The sequence below is a fragment of the Bos indicus x Bos taurus genome, chromosome 11 (genome assembly GCF_003369695.1).
Source record: "Bos indicus x Bos taurus breed Angus x Brahman F1 hybrid chromosome 11, Bos_hybrid_MaternalHap_v2.0, whole genome shotgun sequence".
Lineage (NCBI taxonomy): Eukaryota > Metazoa > Chordata > Mammalia > Artiodactyla > Bovidae > Bos > Bos indicus x Bos taurus.
Genome location: NC_040086.1, coordinates 68,810,114 through 68,823,730, shown reverse-complemented (window position 1 = coordinate 68,823,730; position 13,617 = coordinate 68,810,114). Strand labels below are relative to the sequence as shown.

Below are 13,617 nucleotides of genomic sequence, written 5' to 3'. Positions count from 1 at the left end.
GCTTGCCTGGCGAAGCTTCTGGCAGGAAAGGAATGAAGATGGACCCACTACATCACACCGTACACAAAAACTACCTCGAAATGGGGCAAAGACCAAAATGTAAGAGTTAAACTATAAAACTCTTAGGGGAAAAACACAGGAGTAAATTCATGATCTTAAGTTAGGCAATGATTTCTTAGATACAATACCAAAGGCTGTATTTGGTATTGACAAAAGAAAAACAGATAAGTTAGACTTGATAAAATTCTGAAAATGATACAATCAAGAAACTTAAAAGACAACCTACAGAATGGGAGAAAATTTTGCAAATCACATATATGATAAGGGACTGGTAACAAGAATGTATGTATGTATATATGTGTGTGTGTATCTTACAACTCAGCAACAAAATAATAAATAACCCAATATTAAACAAAGGGTTTGAATAGACATTTCTCAAAAGAAGATATACAAATGGCTAGTAGACAACAAAAAGATACTCAATACCACAAGCTATCAGGAAACTGTAAGTCAAAACCTTAATGAGATACCACTTCATACCCTCCAGGACGGCTAAAACAAAAAAAATAGACAATGAAAAATGTTGGTGAGATGAAGGAAATTGAAGATGATTCAAAGAAATGGAAAGATATTCCATGCTCTTGTATTAAAATAATTAACATTATTAAAATGACCGTACCACCCAAAACAATCTACAGATTTAATGCAATTCCTATCAAACTACCAAGAACAGTTTTCACAGAAGCATAACAAATAATCCTAAAACTTACATGGAACCATGAAAGACTCTAAATTGCTAAAGCAATGCTGAGGAAAAAGAACAAAGCTAGAAGTATAACCTTTCCAGATTTTACACAATAATACAAAGCTACAATAATCAAAACGGCATAGTACTGGCATGAAAACAGACACATAGATAATGGAACAGAACTGAGGGTCCAGAAATAAATACATATAACTATAGTTAATTAACCTATGACAAAGGAGGCTAGAATATACAATGGAAAGAAGACAGACTCTTCAACAGGCAGCACTGGGAAAACTGGGCAATCACATGTAAAACAATGAGATTTGAACGCTCCCTCATGTTAAATTCTGAGAGGAGAACATAGGCAGAATGCTCTTTGATATAAATCATAAAAGTATTTTCTTGGATCAGTCTCCTAAGGCAAAGGAAATAAAAACAATAATAAGTGCTTTTGCACAGCAAAGGAAACCATCAACAAAATGAAAAGACAACCTGTGAATTGGGAAAAATGTTTGTAAATGCTGTGACTGACAAGGAGTTTATATCCAAAGTGTATAAACAGTTCATACAACTCTATATAAAGAACTCAGTCCCATAAAAAAAATAGGCCGAAGACTTGAATAGACGTTTTTCCAAACAAGGCATACAGATGACTAATAAGCACATGAACAGATGCTCAACATTTCTAATTATTAGAGAAATACAAATCAAAACCATAATGAGACATCACTGCACACCTTGTAGAATGACCACCTCACATTTACTATCAAAAAGACAAGTGTTGATGAAGAAGTGGAGAAAGGGAACCCTTGTGCACTATTGGGGGGATGTAAATTGGTACAGCCACTATGGAAAACAGTATGGAGATTCCTTAAAAATGAGTAATAGGCTCTGGGTGTCTGCTCTCCACAGGACATTGAACTGACTCCTAGGACCATCAAAAAACACCCCTCACTTGAGTGGGGACAGCATGCCACCTTTTACTTGCATCAAGGTAGACTGTAAACTGTGTGTCTTGCCCTCAGAAGAGAACCTCCCATGACCCGCTGCCTGCATATCATTCACTGGCTCCCCAGCTGGTAATGTCTTTGTGACTTGAAGCTTTGCTCAGTCTATCCAAAGAATTCCATGTGAACGCTGACCTCAACAACTACCCACAACTCTGGATAACAACTCTGAATCATTCAAGACTCACTTCCTGGGCTGTCTCCTAGAGAGACATCACAACTGCAGGCCAAGTTAGCTGTACTGTCATCTTTGCGTGAACCTCTGTGTTAGCCTTCTCTACAGAGTATAGTAACTGATCTATTATATTTACATTTCTGTCTCTTTCATTTCGCAGCAAGACCCTCCAAGGCAAGGATCAAGTTTGATTTCCCCAGAGACCTGTGTGTTTAGCTGTCCATGCGAGATCTCCATATGGGTGTCCCTCAAGCATATCACCTTGTCCAAAGCAGAAATCATCTGAAGCATCTGCTCTTAGTATCCACAGAGGACCCAAGCCTCATTCACTGAATCTTGTATATAACAGCACAGTTTCCTATTTACAAGACTATCTCTCCCACTAGATAGTGAGGAACTAAGGATGGAAGCCATGTGAATTTTCTTAATCTTTGAATCCCTGGAGTCCAGCACATAGCCATATAGGAGCTGTTCTATAAACAGTCACTAAACTGAAAAAAATTAATAATAGAACTACCAGAACTACCACAGGATCTAATGATTCCACTCCTAGGCATTTATCCAAAGGAAAAAAAACCACTAACTTGAAAAGATATAGGCACCCTCATATTCACTGCAGCATTATTTACAATGGCCAAGACTCAGAAATAATCTAAGTGTCCATCAGTGAATGAATGGATAAAGAAAATGTGGTATACATATTTATATATACATACAACAGAATATTATTCAGCCCATTGTGGTGTCTCTGCCATTTGTGACAACATGGATGAAACTTGAGGGTGATTATGCTAAGTGAAGTAAGTCAGAGAGAGACACACATTGTATAACTTCATTTGCATGTGGCAACTAATAAAAATAAATAAATAAATAAATAGATACAGACAACAGAGTGGTAGTTACCACAGGAGGAAGGTGAGGGAGTGGTCAAAATGGGTGAAAGTATCACATGCAGACTTCCAGTTATAAGTTTTGGGGATGTAACATACAGCATGGTGACTATCATTAGCAATACTGTGCTGTATATTTGAAAGTTATTAAGAGCGTAAATTGTAAAAGTTTTTATCACAAGAAAAAATGTAACTATGTCAGGTGATAGATATTAACTGAACTTGTCATGGTAATCATTTCACAATACACACATATATCAAATGATTATGTTGTATGTCTAAAATGAACACAGTGTTAAACGTCAACTATATCTCAATACAAACAAGTGAAAAAAAATTCTAAATTCCTCACTCATAACTTCCAGGCCACACTCTTTATCAATGTACATGAGACTTGGATGAAATCTGCAGTATTGGCTTTGAAACTCACAGGCCAAGCATCTTGTAAGCCTTGACTCACACAGATGAGGGCTCTGTAATCTATGGGGAGGCTGCCCCCAGGGAGAGAGTCTTGTGTGTAGTTCTTGGAAGGAAAGACACATTGAGCCCTTGGGAGGAAATGATTCCAAAGCTGCCATGTCTTACCTGGGCTCTGTTGCCTGTTCTTCTCCTGGCTTCAGTTGTACATCACCAGGTTCATCCACTGAGAAATAAACATCCCTATTACAACCAATCTTTAAACTTGTTAGCTTAACACAGAGCGGGGCAAATGGTTTCCTCTTCCTTTGAAAGATCCCAGTCTAGTCTCATCAACTCTTTCCAGTTAATTCCCACCCAAGCGGGAGGTCTCAGCCCCCTGTTACAACACTGTCATCTGCTACTCCCTGAAGAGCCGGGCATTGAGAGGGACAGCTGAGGTCGACCAGCTGGCTGGGCCAGGAGGCTCTCTCTAAAACTCACTGGGAGTCAGTTTAATGTACAGTGAGCTCAGCAGGTGTTCTTTAGTTCCCTCCTGGATTTATGACTCCCACATAATCCTCTGCTTTATTAAGCTATTGGAAAAAAATAAAATCTGTCTGCCAAGATCCTAAAGCAGCCTTGGCAGCTAGCAATATATAAAGGCAGTAATTGGAGGCAGGGGGGCCGGCAGCTTGGCTGGCCTTTGACAGACTGTTCAATGGCTTCAGGGAGGGAAATGCCCCCTGGACTCGGGTGAGGAGAGGTGGCCAGGGCTGTGTCCTGTCTCTGGGAGGGGAAGGCACCTCACCTCCATTTCTGTCAGGTAGAGACCTTTTCCATCCTTGGAGAGGTTCTGGAAAGCTTCTAGGGTAGAGAGGAGGGGAGGGATCAGGGCGGGCCTGGGCCCACATGAGAGGAAAGCCAGCGTGTTGATCCCGTGAGAAGCCACAGGCTGCGCTTGGCCTCCTCTCCGCTTCTCTTCCCAGTTAAACTCCACACCCGTGAGACAGCTCAAGGCTCAGCTCTCAAAAAAGCTCCCTGACTGCTCTGCCCACCTCGCCCCTCCCTTCTCTAGCTTCTCTGCACTTCAGACCCTCTATTCTTGGCCATAGAGATGCAGAGGTCTTGTCTTAGGAGGTATTTCAAGGGCAGAGCTCTTGTCCAACTGTGAATTCTCTGGAGCAAGATTATGCCTCTGGCTTCTCCTTTACCCTCCCAGGGCTCTGTTCTCTCTGTCCTGTTAACTGCCTAGTACAGAGGTGTGGGGCTAGAGCTGTGGGGTTTAAGGACCACGTGGTGGGGTGAGGAGGTTGGGGGGGGGTGTGGAATGATGCGAGTGGAGGCCAGACCCCACTTCAACTCAGCCACCACAGCTCCGTTTGCAGCTCTATTGTGGTTTGGGGTTTCATGTGAAATTTCATTTCAAACAAAGGGGTATGCTGCTAAAAAGTGTCCAAAACTCTGGCCTACAAAGCTGGATTTCTGAGGCCTTGGGGGGACCTCCTGCACCCACCAAGACACCATTTGTGAAATCCTTCAGCAGAGATCAAGCCATTTACTGCATGACTAAAGACTAGGTTTGAACCGTAAACAATCTGGAGGCGGGGCCATGGTAACTTAACCTTGTTCCTGAGTGAGAGAGGTGCTGAGAAGGGTGAAGAGGAAATAAACGATCTGGGATGTGGAATGTCCTGGGGAGAAAAGGATGCAGAAGGGAGGCTGGGGTCTCAGGACAGCTACACGGTCACCTAGGCTGATGTTGGCTCTGCCCCTCAGGATGAGGGCTCCTCTGCAGGACTCCAGCCCATCCCGCTACTGAGGCCTTGCCCAGGCCTGGAGCCAGAGTGCATTCCTGGTCCTCTGCTGTGTTCTCTGGTCAGCGTGATGGTCTCCGGGTGACACTTACTTGCCATGGCTTCCAGCCGCATCAGCAAGCAGACCAGGCTGGGGAAGCTGACCCTGCCAGTGCTGTCGCTGTACCGGAGTTTCATGAGGTCCAGCAGCTCGCTGGTGATGGAGATCCCTGCGAGGAAGTCTGGGACACAGTTGAGGAGCTGGTGAGCAGGGAGGAACGGGTGTGGTCCTCCACCTCGGGAGATCAGAAACACCTGTGCGGAGACCACGTGGCCTTTCACCACCATCCCCTCCTCCACCTGGCTCAGCGGCCAGTCCACTCCTCTTCTGTGTACTTTTGACTCTTCAGAATGTTAGCGTCCAGGCCCCAACAATACTGTTTTAGAGTTTGGCCAGAGGCCAACTCAAAACACTCCTGACCCTTGACAATCATCTGATAGTTCCTGTGGGGGATGGGAGCTGCCAGGACACGTGAAAAGTTTGCTCCCAGCCCCACCTTGTCAGGCCTCCCTCTGCTGGTGACCCTCTCCAACAGCCCTCCTCGCCTAGTCCTGGACCGTGTGTGGTCTCATATGCGGTTCCTGGAGAAGGGGCTTAGTCCTAGGTTGGTCATCCAGGGATGAGGCTGGTCCTCAGAGCAGCAGGTGGGCAGGACAGAGCTGCCTTGCCCTCTTTGGGTCTTGTGATCTTATGTGTCTAGCTATAAGCTCCAGGGACGCACCGACCACAGAACCCACAAGGGCAGACTGAAAATCCGGTGGGGGTCTATGCACCCCAGTGAGCTACGAGAACCCTGTAAACCGGACCATCCATCATGGGGACAAGGCTGGTGGCCTTCGGGCCCCTCACAGTATAAGACACGTTGGTTTCTCCTGCAGAATTAATAAAATGTGAATACGAAGGCCTTTAGATAGGACATGCCTGCAGCTTGTACATTCTCAAACTGCCCCCGCAAATCACATCAGCTCCATGGCCCTCTTCAGTTACCTGCTGGCCCCTGCAAGCTTGTCAGTTGAATTCCATCTATTTTCTTTCTCCCTTTTATTATTCTGGAGTCATGGGTGAGGTCTCCTTTAAAGGTTTCAACTTCCACTGGCCATTCAGTGGTTCTCAAAGTGTGATCCCCAGACCAGGAGCTTTGGCCTCACTTGGGAACTTGGCAGAGATGCCGGTTCTCAAGTCCCAGCCTAGTCCTCCTGAGTCAGTACCTTGGGGTGGGTGGTGAGGCTCAACATTCCCTGCTTCCATAAGCCCCCAGGGGCTTCTTCTCAACCTTAAGTGTGAGAAACACAACCCTCTGCTGTGAAGAATTAAGGGAGGGGAGGGACTTCCCTGGTGGGCCAGTGGTTAAGAATCCCCCTTCCAATGCAGGGGATGTGGGTTTGATCCCTGGTCGAGGAACTAGGATCCCACATGCTGTGGGGCAACTAAGCCCATTTCCTGCAACTAATCATTTCCATGCAGCCAAATAAACACATATTTTTATAAGCGGAAGAGGAAGGAGAAAGGGGGAAGTGGGGGGAGGGGCAGGGAGCAGGTGCTCAGGTTTCTACCTGCTCTGCATCCAGGCCAGGAGCCCCAGGAGGGAGACCCATTGAGGCTGCCCTTTCAGCAGTGACCTGTGGGAGTCTGATTTTACATTTCATTAGGGAAGGTGGCAATTTCCTGACTTCACCTTTCTGTGGGCCATTTGCCTGCAGGGACAGTGGGGACAATGATTCTTGCCCTGCGCAGTTCAAGAGTTGTTTAGACAATCAAAGGAGGTGATGTGCGTGCAAGTTATGGCTGAACTCTGACGCACCCTCGCCCTTCGGTGTTATTATCATTCTCCCAGGACTGAAAGCTCTTGCCTCCTTGAAGCAAACAGATACACGTGATCTCACTTAACCCCAGACCCTCTGTGAAGAGAGGGCATCAGCTGGCCTGTGAGTATTTAATCCTGATGGCCTGGATGCTGAGGTGGATGTGTCTTCAAGCAAGTTAGATTTCTGGTAGGGTATCAACCATTCAGGGTCATTTTTCATGGTTAGCGCTGTGCTGGGGAGAGAAGGCAATTAGGAGAGCTGACTGGCAGGTGAGAACTCAGGTTGGGGAGGATGGAGTCGGAGTCTGCAGCCAGGAGGTCCACAGAGGGCGGGCACACACACATACACCAAACACACACGCCCCTGCCACTCCCAATCATCAAAGCTGAAAGGGTTGTCTGCTTTACCTGTGTCCCTTATGGCCTTCCACAAATCCGAGCTGAGGAAAACGCCAGCATTCTTTGGGGAATTCTGGAAAACACTCTGATATGGAGGAAGAAGCAAGAAACCCGTATGAGCCCCACGTGGAAGAGGGTGTCCTGGAAGATCTTGTACCCATCCCTGGAGGCTGCTTCACTAAACATGATGGGCTCAGCTCAGAGGTCGATGGGTGCACAGCTGAGGATGGTGGGGAGGAGGAGGGAGAGGGGGAAGGGGAGGCAGCATGGGTTCCGCTTGTTAAAGTCCACAGACCTCCTACCTGCCAACTGTAGGGCTGCAGGCCCCTCTCTCAGGCCTGCACCTCCTCCCTCCCAACCTACTCTCCTTTAGCCTCTACACCCCATAGACTGGGTTCCATCCACCCAGGGCGGCTTGTCACTTTTCAGGGACGTGAAGAGCTCACTAAAGAGCTTGCCTAGGATGGGCATTAGGAGCACAGACTGCACAACCAAATTGCTGGGTATAAATCCCAGCCTAACTATCTACAGCGGTGTCACCTTGGGCAAGTGACCCGATCTTTCTGGGTCTCAGTCTACCCCCTCTGCAGCACAAGGCCAATATACTACCTACCTTGTAGGTTTGCTGCGAGGAAGAAATGAGCACATCTTATAAAGAGCTAAGGAGAGCACCTTGCACACTAGTGAGGGCAGTGTAGGCAGCACGGAAGGCAGGTGAGAACTGTCTCTGGGACCAGGCGATGCCTCAGGGTGGAGTCCCCTGAACATCTCAATTTTTTTACAGGGCAGTTCTCCATTTGCTGGGGACTTTGCTGCTGCTGCTGCTTCTAAGTCGCCTCAGTTGTGTCCGACTCTGTGCGACCCCCTAGACAGCAGCCCACCAGGCTCCCCCATCCCTGGGATTCTCCAGGCAAGAACACTGGAGTGGGTTGCCATTTCCTTCTCCAATGCATGAAAGTGAAAAGTGAAAGTGAAGTCGCTCAGTAGTGTCTGACTCTTAGCGACCCCATGGACTGCAGCCTACCAGGCTCCTCCGTCCATGAAGAGTAGTGGAGTGGGGGGGTGCCATTGCCTTCTCTGGGGACTTTTCTACCTCCCTCTAATTCTCACTCTAACCCTCAGCCTCCTCCCATTTCCCAGGTGAGAACATGGGCTGGTTGAGTCACGTGCCCTGATGAGACAGACAAGCACCAGAGGACTGAACCCAGGATGTTTCAAAGCAAAATACCCCCAGCAGGTGCTCAGTCTGGGCTGATTGTGAGAGCCAATTACAGTGGAAGAGCAGCTTGAGAACTTTTTCCTGGCCTTATTTGGCTTTTGTGAGTTCAGAGTCCTAGATGTTCTCAATTAGGTAGGGACTCAGTGTCATGCACTTGCTCAGTCGTTTGTCCAGCACTTTTAAGCATCTGCTGTGAGCTGGACACTGTGGAGACGCTGGGGAAAAGGACGAACATGAGGGCTCCCTGCCCAGGAGGACCTGCAGTCTAATGGATGGGCCATCAGTCATTGCTGTGTCCAGGGGGAAACCCAATCACTCCAATCAGAGGTAGGCGATACAAATAAATAGTATTAAACAGGAAGTGTCTGCGTCTTACTGTTGTGAGTTCAAGTGTTGGGAGCTGAGTGGAAACTAACCGGATCTGTAGAGGGGAGGCAAGGCCCCCACGGAGCTTTGGGGTCTGGACCCTCAGGCTGGGTGGGCACCAGGCAGGCTCCCATTGCAGGGAAGGGAAAGTGCGGAGTCTTACATTAGGGTTCAAAGGAGCAGGTGGGATAAGTGAAGGGGCCTCTCCTAGACCCCAAAGTGGAGTCTTAACTCAGAGGGTCTTGGGTACAGCTAGTGAGTTTCGACTTTGTCCTGGGAACAATGGTGAGGCCACACAGAGGCCACAGACCACAACTGTGACTCTGATCTGTTTTCTGGCAGAGGTAGGGTAGGGGAACGAGGTAAACCAGCGGCTTGGGGGATGCTGCAGTGGGCCCACAGAGAAATGGGGAGGGCGGTGCCAGCCGGCAGTTTCAGCTACAGTCCACTGTGACCCTTTCTCCTCTGGCCTCCTAGAGCGGTCCTCAGCCTGCCACCTGACTGAGCATGGCCTTGAGCCATCCAGGGGTGCACGCACATCTCCCCAAGCAAAACGGGGGCTCCCCTTGAGGGTGGGGTGAGGTTCCCCTTCTTTCACAGCCCTCAATGCTGGGGCAGAATCAGGCACCCAGTAAATCTGTGCCAACCCAGTTGGAATGAACACTCGTCAAGAGAGAACATGCTGGTACCTGGCAGTGGACGAGACGGCTCCACAGCCTTGAAAACTCCTCCTGGTCAAGTCGCCCGTTCACCTTCAGCTGGTAGGGAGTTAAGAGTCAAGCAGTCTTGTGTGCAGTGAGCAGAGGGGCCTCAGGCATGGAGAGGCTCCATCCGTCACCTAGTAACACAGGCGGTCCAGAGTCACCTGGATGTGACCCCACGCCAGCTGGCTCTGATGCGTCTAAAAGAGACTTGGCTTAGATTCATTTCACAGGAGAAAATGGGTAATTGGAAGAAGGCAGCCCTAAGAAAGGGATGCCAACGTCATTTGCACCCATGGAAAGAGGTTGAACCCCAAACACAGCCTGCGCCAGTTGGGGTGGGTCCCCCTTGTAGAGGGGAGTGGGAAGCAGCAGTGTGGGGAGGTGACTGCAACTCCTGAGGTGGGCTGAGAGATGAGCACATGTGCTAAGTGTGCGGCCATGGATGGACCACATTCTGGGTATTAAAGCCAGCCCTGGTCCCTCCACGCTGTGTGCTGTGCTTAGTTGCTGATTCGTGTCCGACTCTTTGCGACCCCATGAACTGCAGCCCGCCAGACTCCTCTGTCCATGGGGATTCTCCAGGCAAGAATACTGGAGTGGGTTGCCATACCCTTCTCCAGGGAATCTTCCCAACCTGAGGATCGAACCAAGGTCTTCCACATTTCAGGTGGATTCTTTACCATCTGAGCCACCAGGGAAGCCTGGTCCTTCCATACAAAGAGTTTAATGAGAACTAATGGAAAGAATGGATCTCTGTGGCACTGGAGGGGAGCTGACGGGTGAGCAGAAGGAAGGGTAGAAAAGACTGGTCTTCTGCGCAGGGGTCCAACAGACATGACCTCCCCTGGGGTTACCTGCCCTAGGCTGCAGGGCTCCTGAGTGTCATTCTGATTTATCTGCAGGGATGAGCAGTGTCTCCGAGTGATTCTATACAACAGTCAAGAGACAGGGCCTGACTGATGAGTTCATCAAGATGGCTCTTGTTCGACAATGCCCAGCTTCATGTCCCCAGTAGAGCCTTGTTAAGAGTGAAAGAGCTGGGGGATCTGTGTCCCCTCAGGGAGACAGTGCATAGCAAGGGGAGAGTTGCAAGGTGACCCCTGCGGGATATGCCCACCAGCGGGGAGATGGAGTGGCAGGGGAGAAATGGCTCCCAGGGGAGTGGAAGTCAGGATGGGAGGCAGAAGATCCTGGGCTTGGGTCCTAGTCCAGCCACTTGTGGCCACAGGGCAAGTCACTGCACTGCCCAGCCCAGTCTCATCTGTCAATGCAACAGAATAGTAATAACAGGGTGTAACTGCCATGCAGACCTAGGGTTTCCTCCATTAGCTGGATGGACTGTATAGTCCACAAGGTCACAAAGAGTTGGACACGACTGAGCGACTTTCACTTTGGTGGTTGTTACCTTTATTGAACTGGGGGTTTGTTGAGCAAGGGATTTAAATAGTGGTAAGGAGAGGGATAGAAGTAAAGAAGTTAGGATACTATCCTTTGCTAAGCAGTGAAGAATACTATTAGAACACGGGCTTTGGAAGCTGAAAACTTCAAGTCCAAATCCAGGCACAAATCCTGACTAGCTGTGCGATCTGGGTGAATGACTAAACCTCTCTGAACCCGTTTCTTCCATTGTACCATGGGACAATACTTCTTATATCACAGAGATTCTTGCAAGAACTACAAGGGAAAAAATATCTATCAGTACCATTCTGGGTATGCAGTAGACACTTGATAGATAGTAAGTGTTGTTGTTGTTGCTATGGTGGTTCTAGAGAGTTAGTGAGTTCGTGCAGAGTCCCCAGAAGCCCAGGCTCTTTGGTGAGCCCTTAGAACCAAGGAAGAAGAGAAAACAGTGAGAGTGAAAGAAGATTCTCTACTGTCCCAGTTAGATCCTTGGGGAAGCTGATGGAGCAGACAGGCTCTCAGTGCTGGGGAGGCAGTGGGGGCTGGATGGTGACTGCAAAGGATACATCCATCAGAGCCACGAGGCTGCGGCACTCATCCAAGGAGAACGGGTCCCCTGGAGGTCCTGAGCGGAAGAGCAGAAAGGACTGAGAGGTCAGAGAGGGCGGTGTTGGCCTGGTGCGGCCATGGGGATGGGGCCGGGCCAGCAGGTCCTTACCTCTTAGGAATTCCCGGTTGAGAAGGCTCTGAAGCTGCGTAGCATCAATGTCCAGCCCCTGCTCCAAATGAGGAAGGGATGCAGGCATCACATCAGTGCCCAGGAACTGAGGGGCCATGCCCGCCTGACTGTGAAAGCACTGGGGTGTCTGAGCACTTAAGTTCCCATCTCACCTTTGTCATGAAGCCTTTCCTTTTTGTTTTTGGCCACGCGGCGCGACTTGAGATCTCAGTTACCTCACCAGGGATTGAACCCGTGCCCTCAGCAGTGAAAGCATGGAATCCTAACCACCAGGGCTCCAGGGAATTCCCATGAAGCCTTTCCTGATTGCTCCAGGCCATAGCTCCCTCCCTGAACATCTGCAGTGCTGATCACTCCTGACACTTGGTTCCCGGTGAGGGTCACCTTGCATTTCTCTCTGTATTCATTATTGGGCTGAAAGCAGTGTTTGCTTCCTCCCCATCATACCAGGCACTTGGGAGCCCCTCGGGAGAAGTATTGCTGAATGAATCAATTCCGCCCTGCAGGTGTGTGTCCCCATCTGCTTCCAGAAAGATGGGAGTGAGAGAAGACATGGCTACTGTGTGTTGTGTGTGTGTGGTGAGAAGAGACACATGCCAGGAATCCAGGCTAAGAGAAGCTGCTCTCGCTGAGCACATGACTTAGCATTCATCTTCCCAGCCACAGAAGCCAGAAAGGGAGACATCACGGTTTCCCTTGGATGAAAAACAAGAAGCAACAGAGGTTGAGGGGCGAGACGCTCTTCCTGGCTTGAACTCCTGAAGGTGTTAACTGCCTTCCCTTTTCTGTTAGGGACCCTGACCAGCTTTACGGGCAGTGGCTTCCATGATGATTTTATGGAGAAGCAGAGCTGTTCCCCATGCAGGCATTTCTCACACCCAGCCTGGTAAAAGCAAGGGCATAATGAGATGTCACCACCCTGGGAAAGCTTGTCCCATGGGAGAAGGAGCTGGCGAGAGGGCTCCAGCAGTGGCTCTGCAGAGCACCACGAGGTCAGGGGGGAGAAGACGCCTCCTTGGGGGTCTTCTGGGAACCCACATTTCTGGGGAAGGAGGCCACCTGTCTGACACAGCGAGGGCCTGAGAACTGCCCACCTGTCTTCCCGAGGCCAGCTCAGTGCGTACGGTCACCCATATGGCTTTCTGTTTCCACACTGACATGATGACTAATGGTAAGAAGCCCATCGTGTGGAGCCCTTGGCAGCTGTTTTTCTCCTGACAAGTCAAGGATCTTTATAACAGCTTATTAAACCATTAAGAAAATCCCTTGTGCACATAGGTGGCTTGGCAGGAAGAAGGCTAGTGGTGCCTTCTGAAAGCTGGCCAGCTCCCAGGAGGAAGGGTGCCAATGGCAGTGGGAGGCGGCAGAACGGGAGAAGGGAAGATTTCCAGGGGCATTGCCGATGGCTTGTTAAAAGATTTATACATCTCACCCTCCTATAAGGAGCCCCTCCCTTTCAAAACTACACTTCACTCCAGATGTCACCTAATTGGGGCATCCCGTCTCCCCGGATCAGTTCTGGTGGCATCCAGGGAGAGAGGCCAGTCATCTTCCTCTCTAGCCTGGTAAGGACCTGGGAGAGGCTTTCTTTCCTCTCACCTCTTCATCCCTGTCCTAGGCAGGGCCCCTCATGGCCATGTTGCTAAGTACAGTACCTGCTGAGCGTACTTGTAGAAAATGCTCTGCTGGGACCCATTTTCTGGAAGACTTGCCTGGATGTAAGGAAGAACAGCCAACATCAAATTTCTGGGAAAGGGATCCCCTGTCTGATACAGTGAGGGACCCAGAACCTCCCACTTGGAAATAAGAGGCTTCATCCAGCAACTGGATCAAACCTTAGTGGGGAATAGGAAAATGGAAGCTTGTGGAAGGAAGATGGTTGGGTCCAGCCTGGCCTCTGAAGCCTGGGCTT

The 13,617-nt window shown here is 49.2% G+C and overlaps 1 protein-coding gene across 1 annotated transcript in view; it reads right to left on the bottom strand.

Annotated features, from left to right (window-relative positions):
* Positions 1 to 10,949: 10,949 nt before the first annotated feature.
* The window catches only part of CAPN13 (calpain 13), a 75,939-nt gene continuing 73,271 nt past the window's right edge, over positions 10,950 to 13,617 (bottom strand). Inside the window, exons 14-16 of the mRNA XM_027554416.1 lie at positions 13,361 to 13,417; positions 11,685 to 11,742; positions 10,950 to 11,591 (exon numbers count right to left, since the gene is read on the bottom strand). Coding sequence (XP_027410217.1) covers positions 11,688 to 11,742; positions 13,361 to 13,417 — 112 coding nt within the window. The 3' untranslated portion in view covers positions 10,950 to 11,591; positions 11,685 to 11,687. The remainder of the gene's footprint in view (positions 11,592 to 11,684; positions 11,743 to 13,360; positions 13,418 to 13,617) is intronic.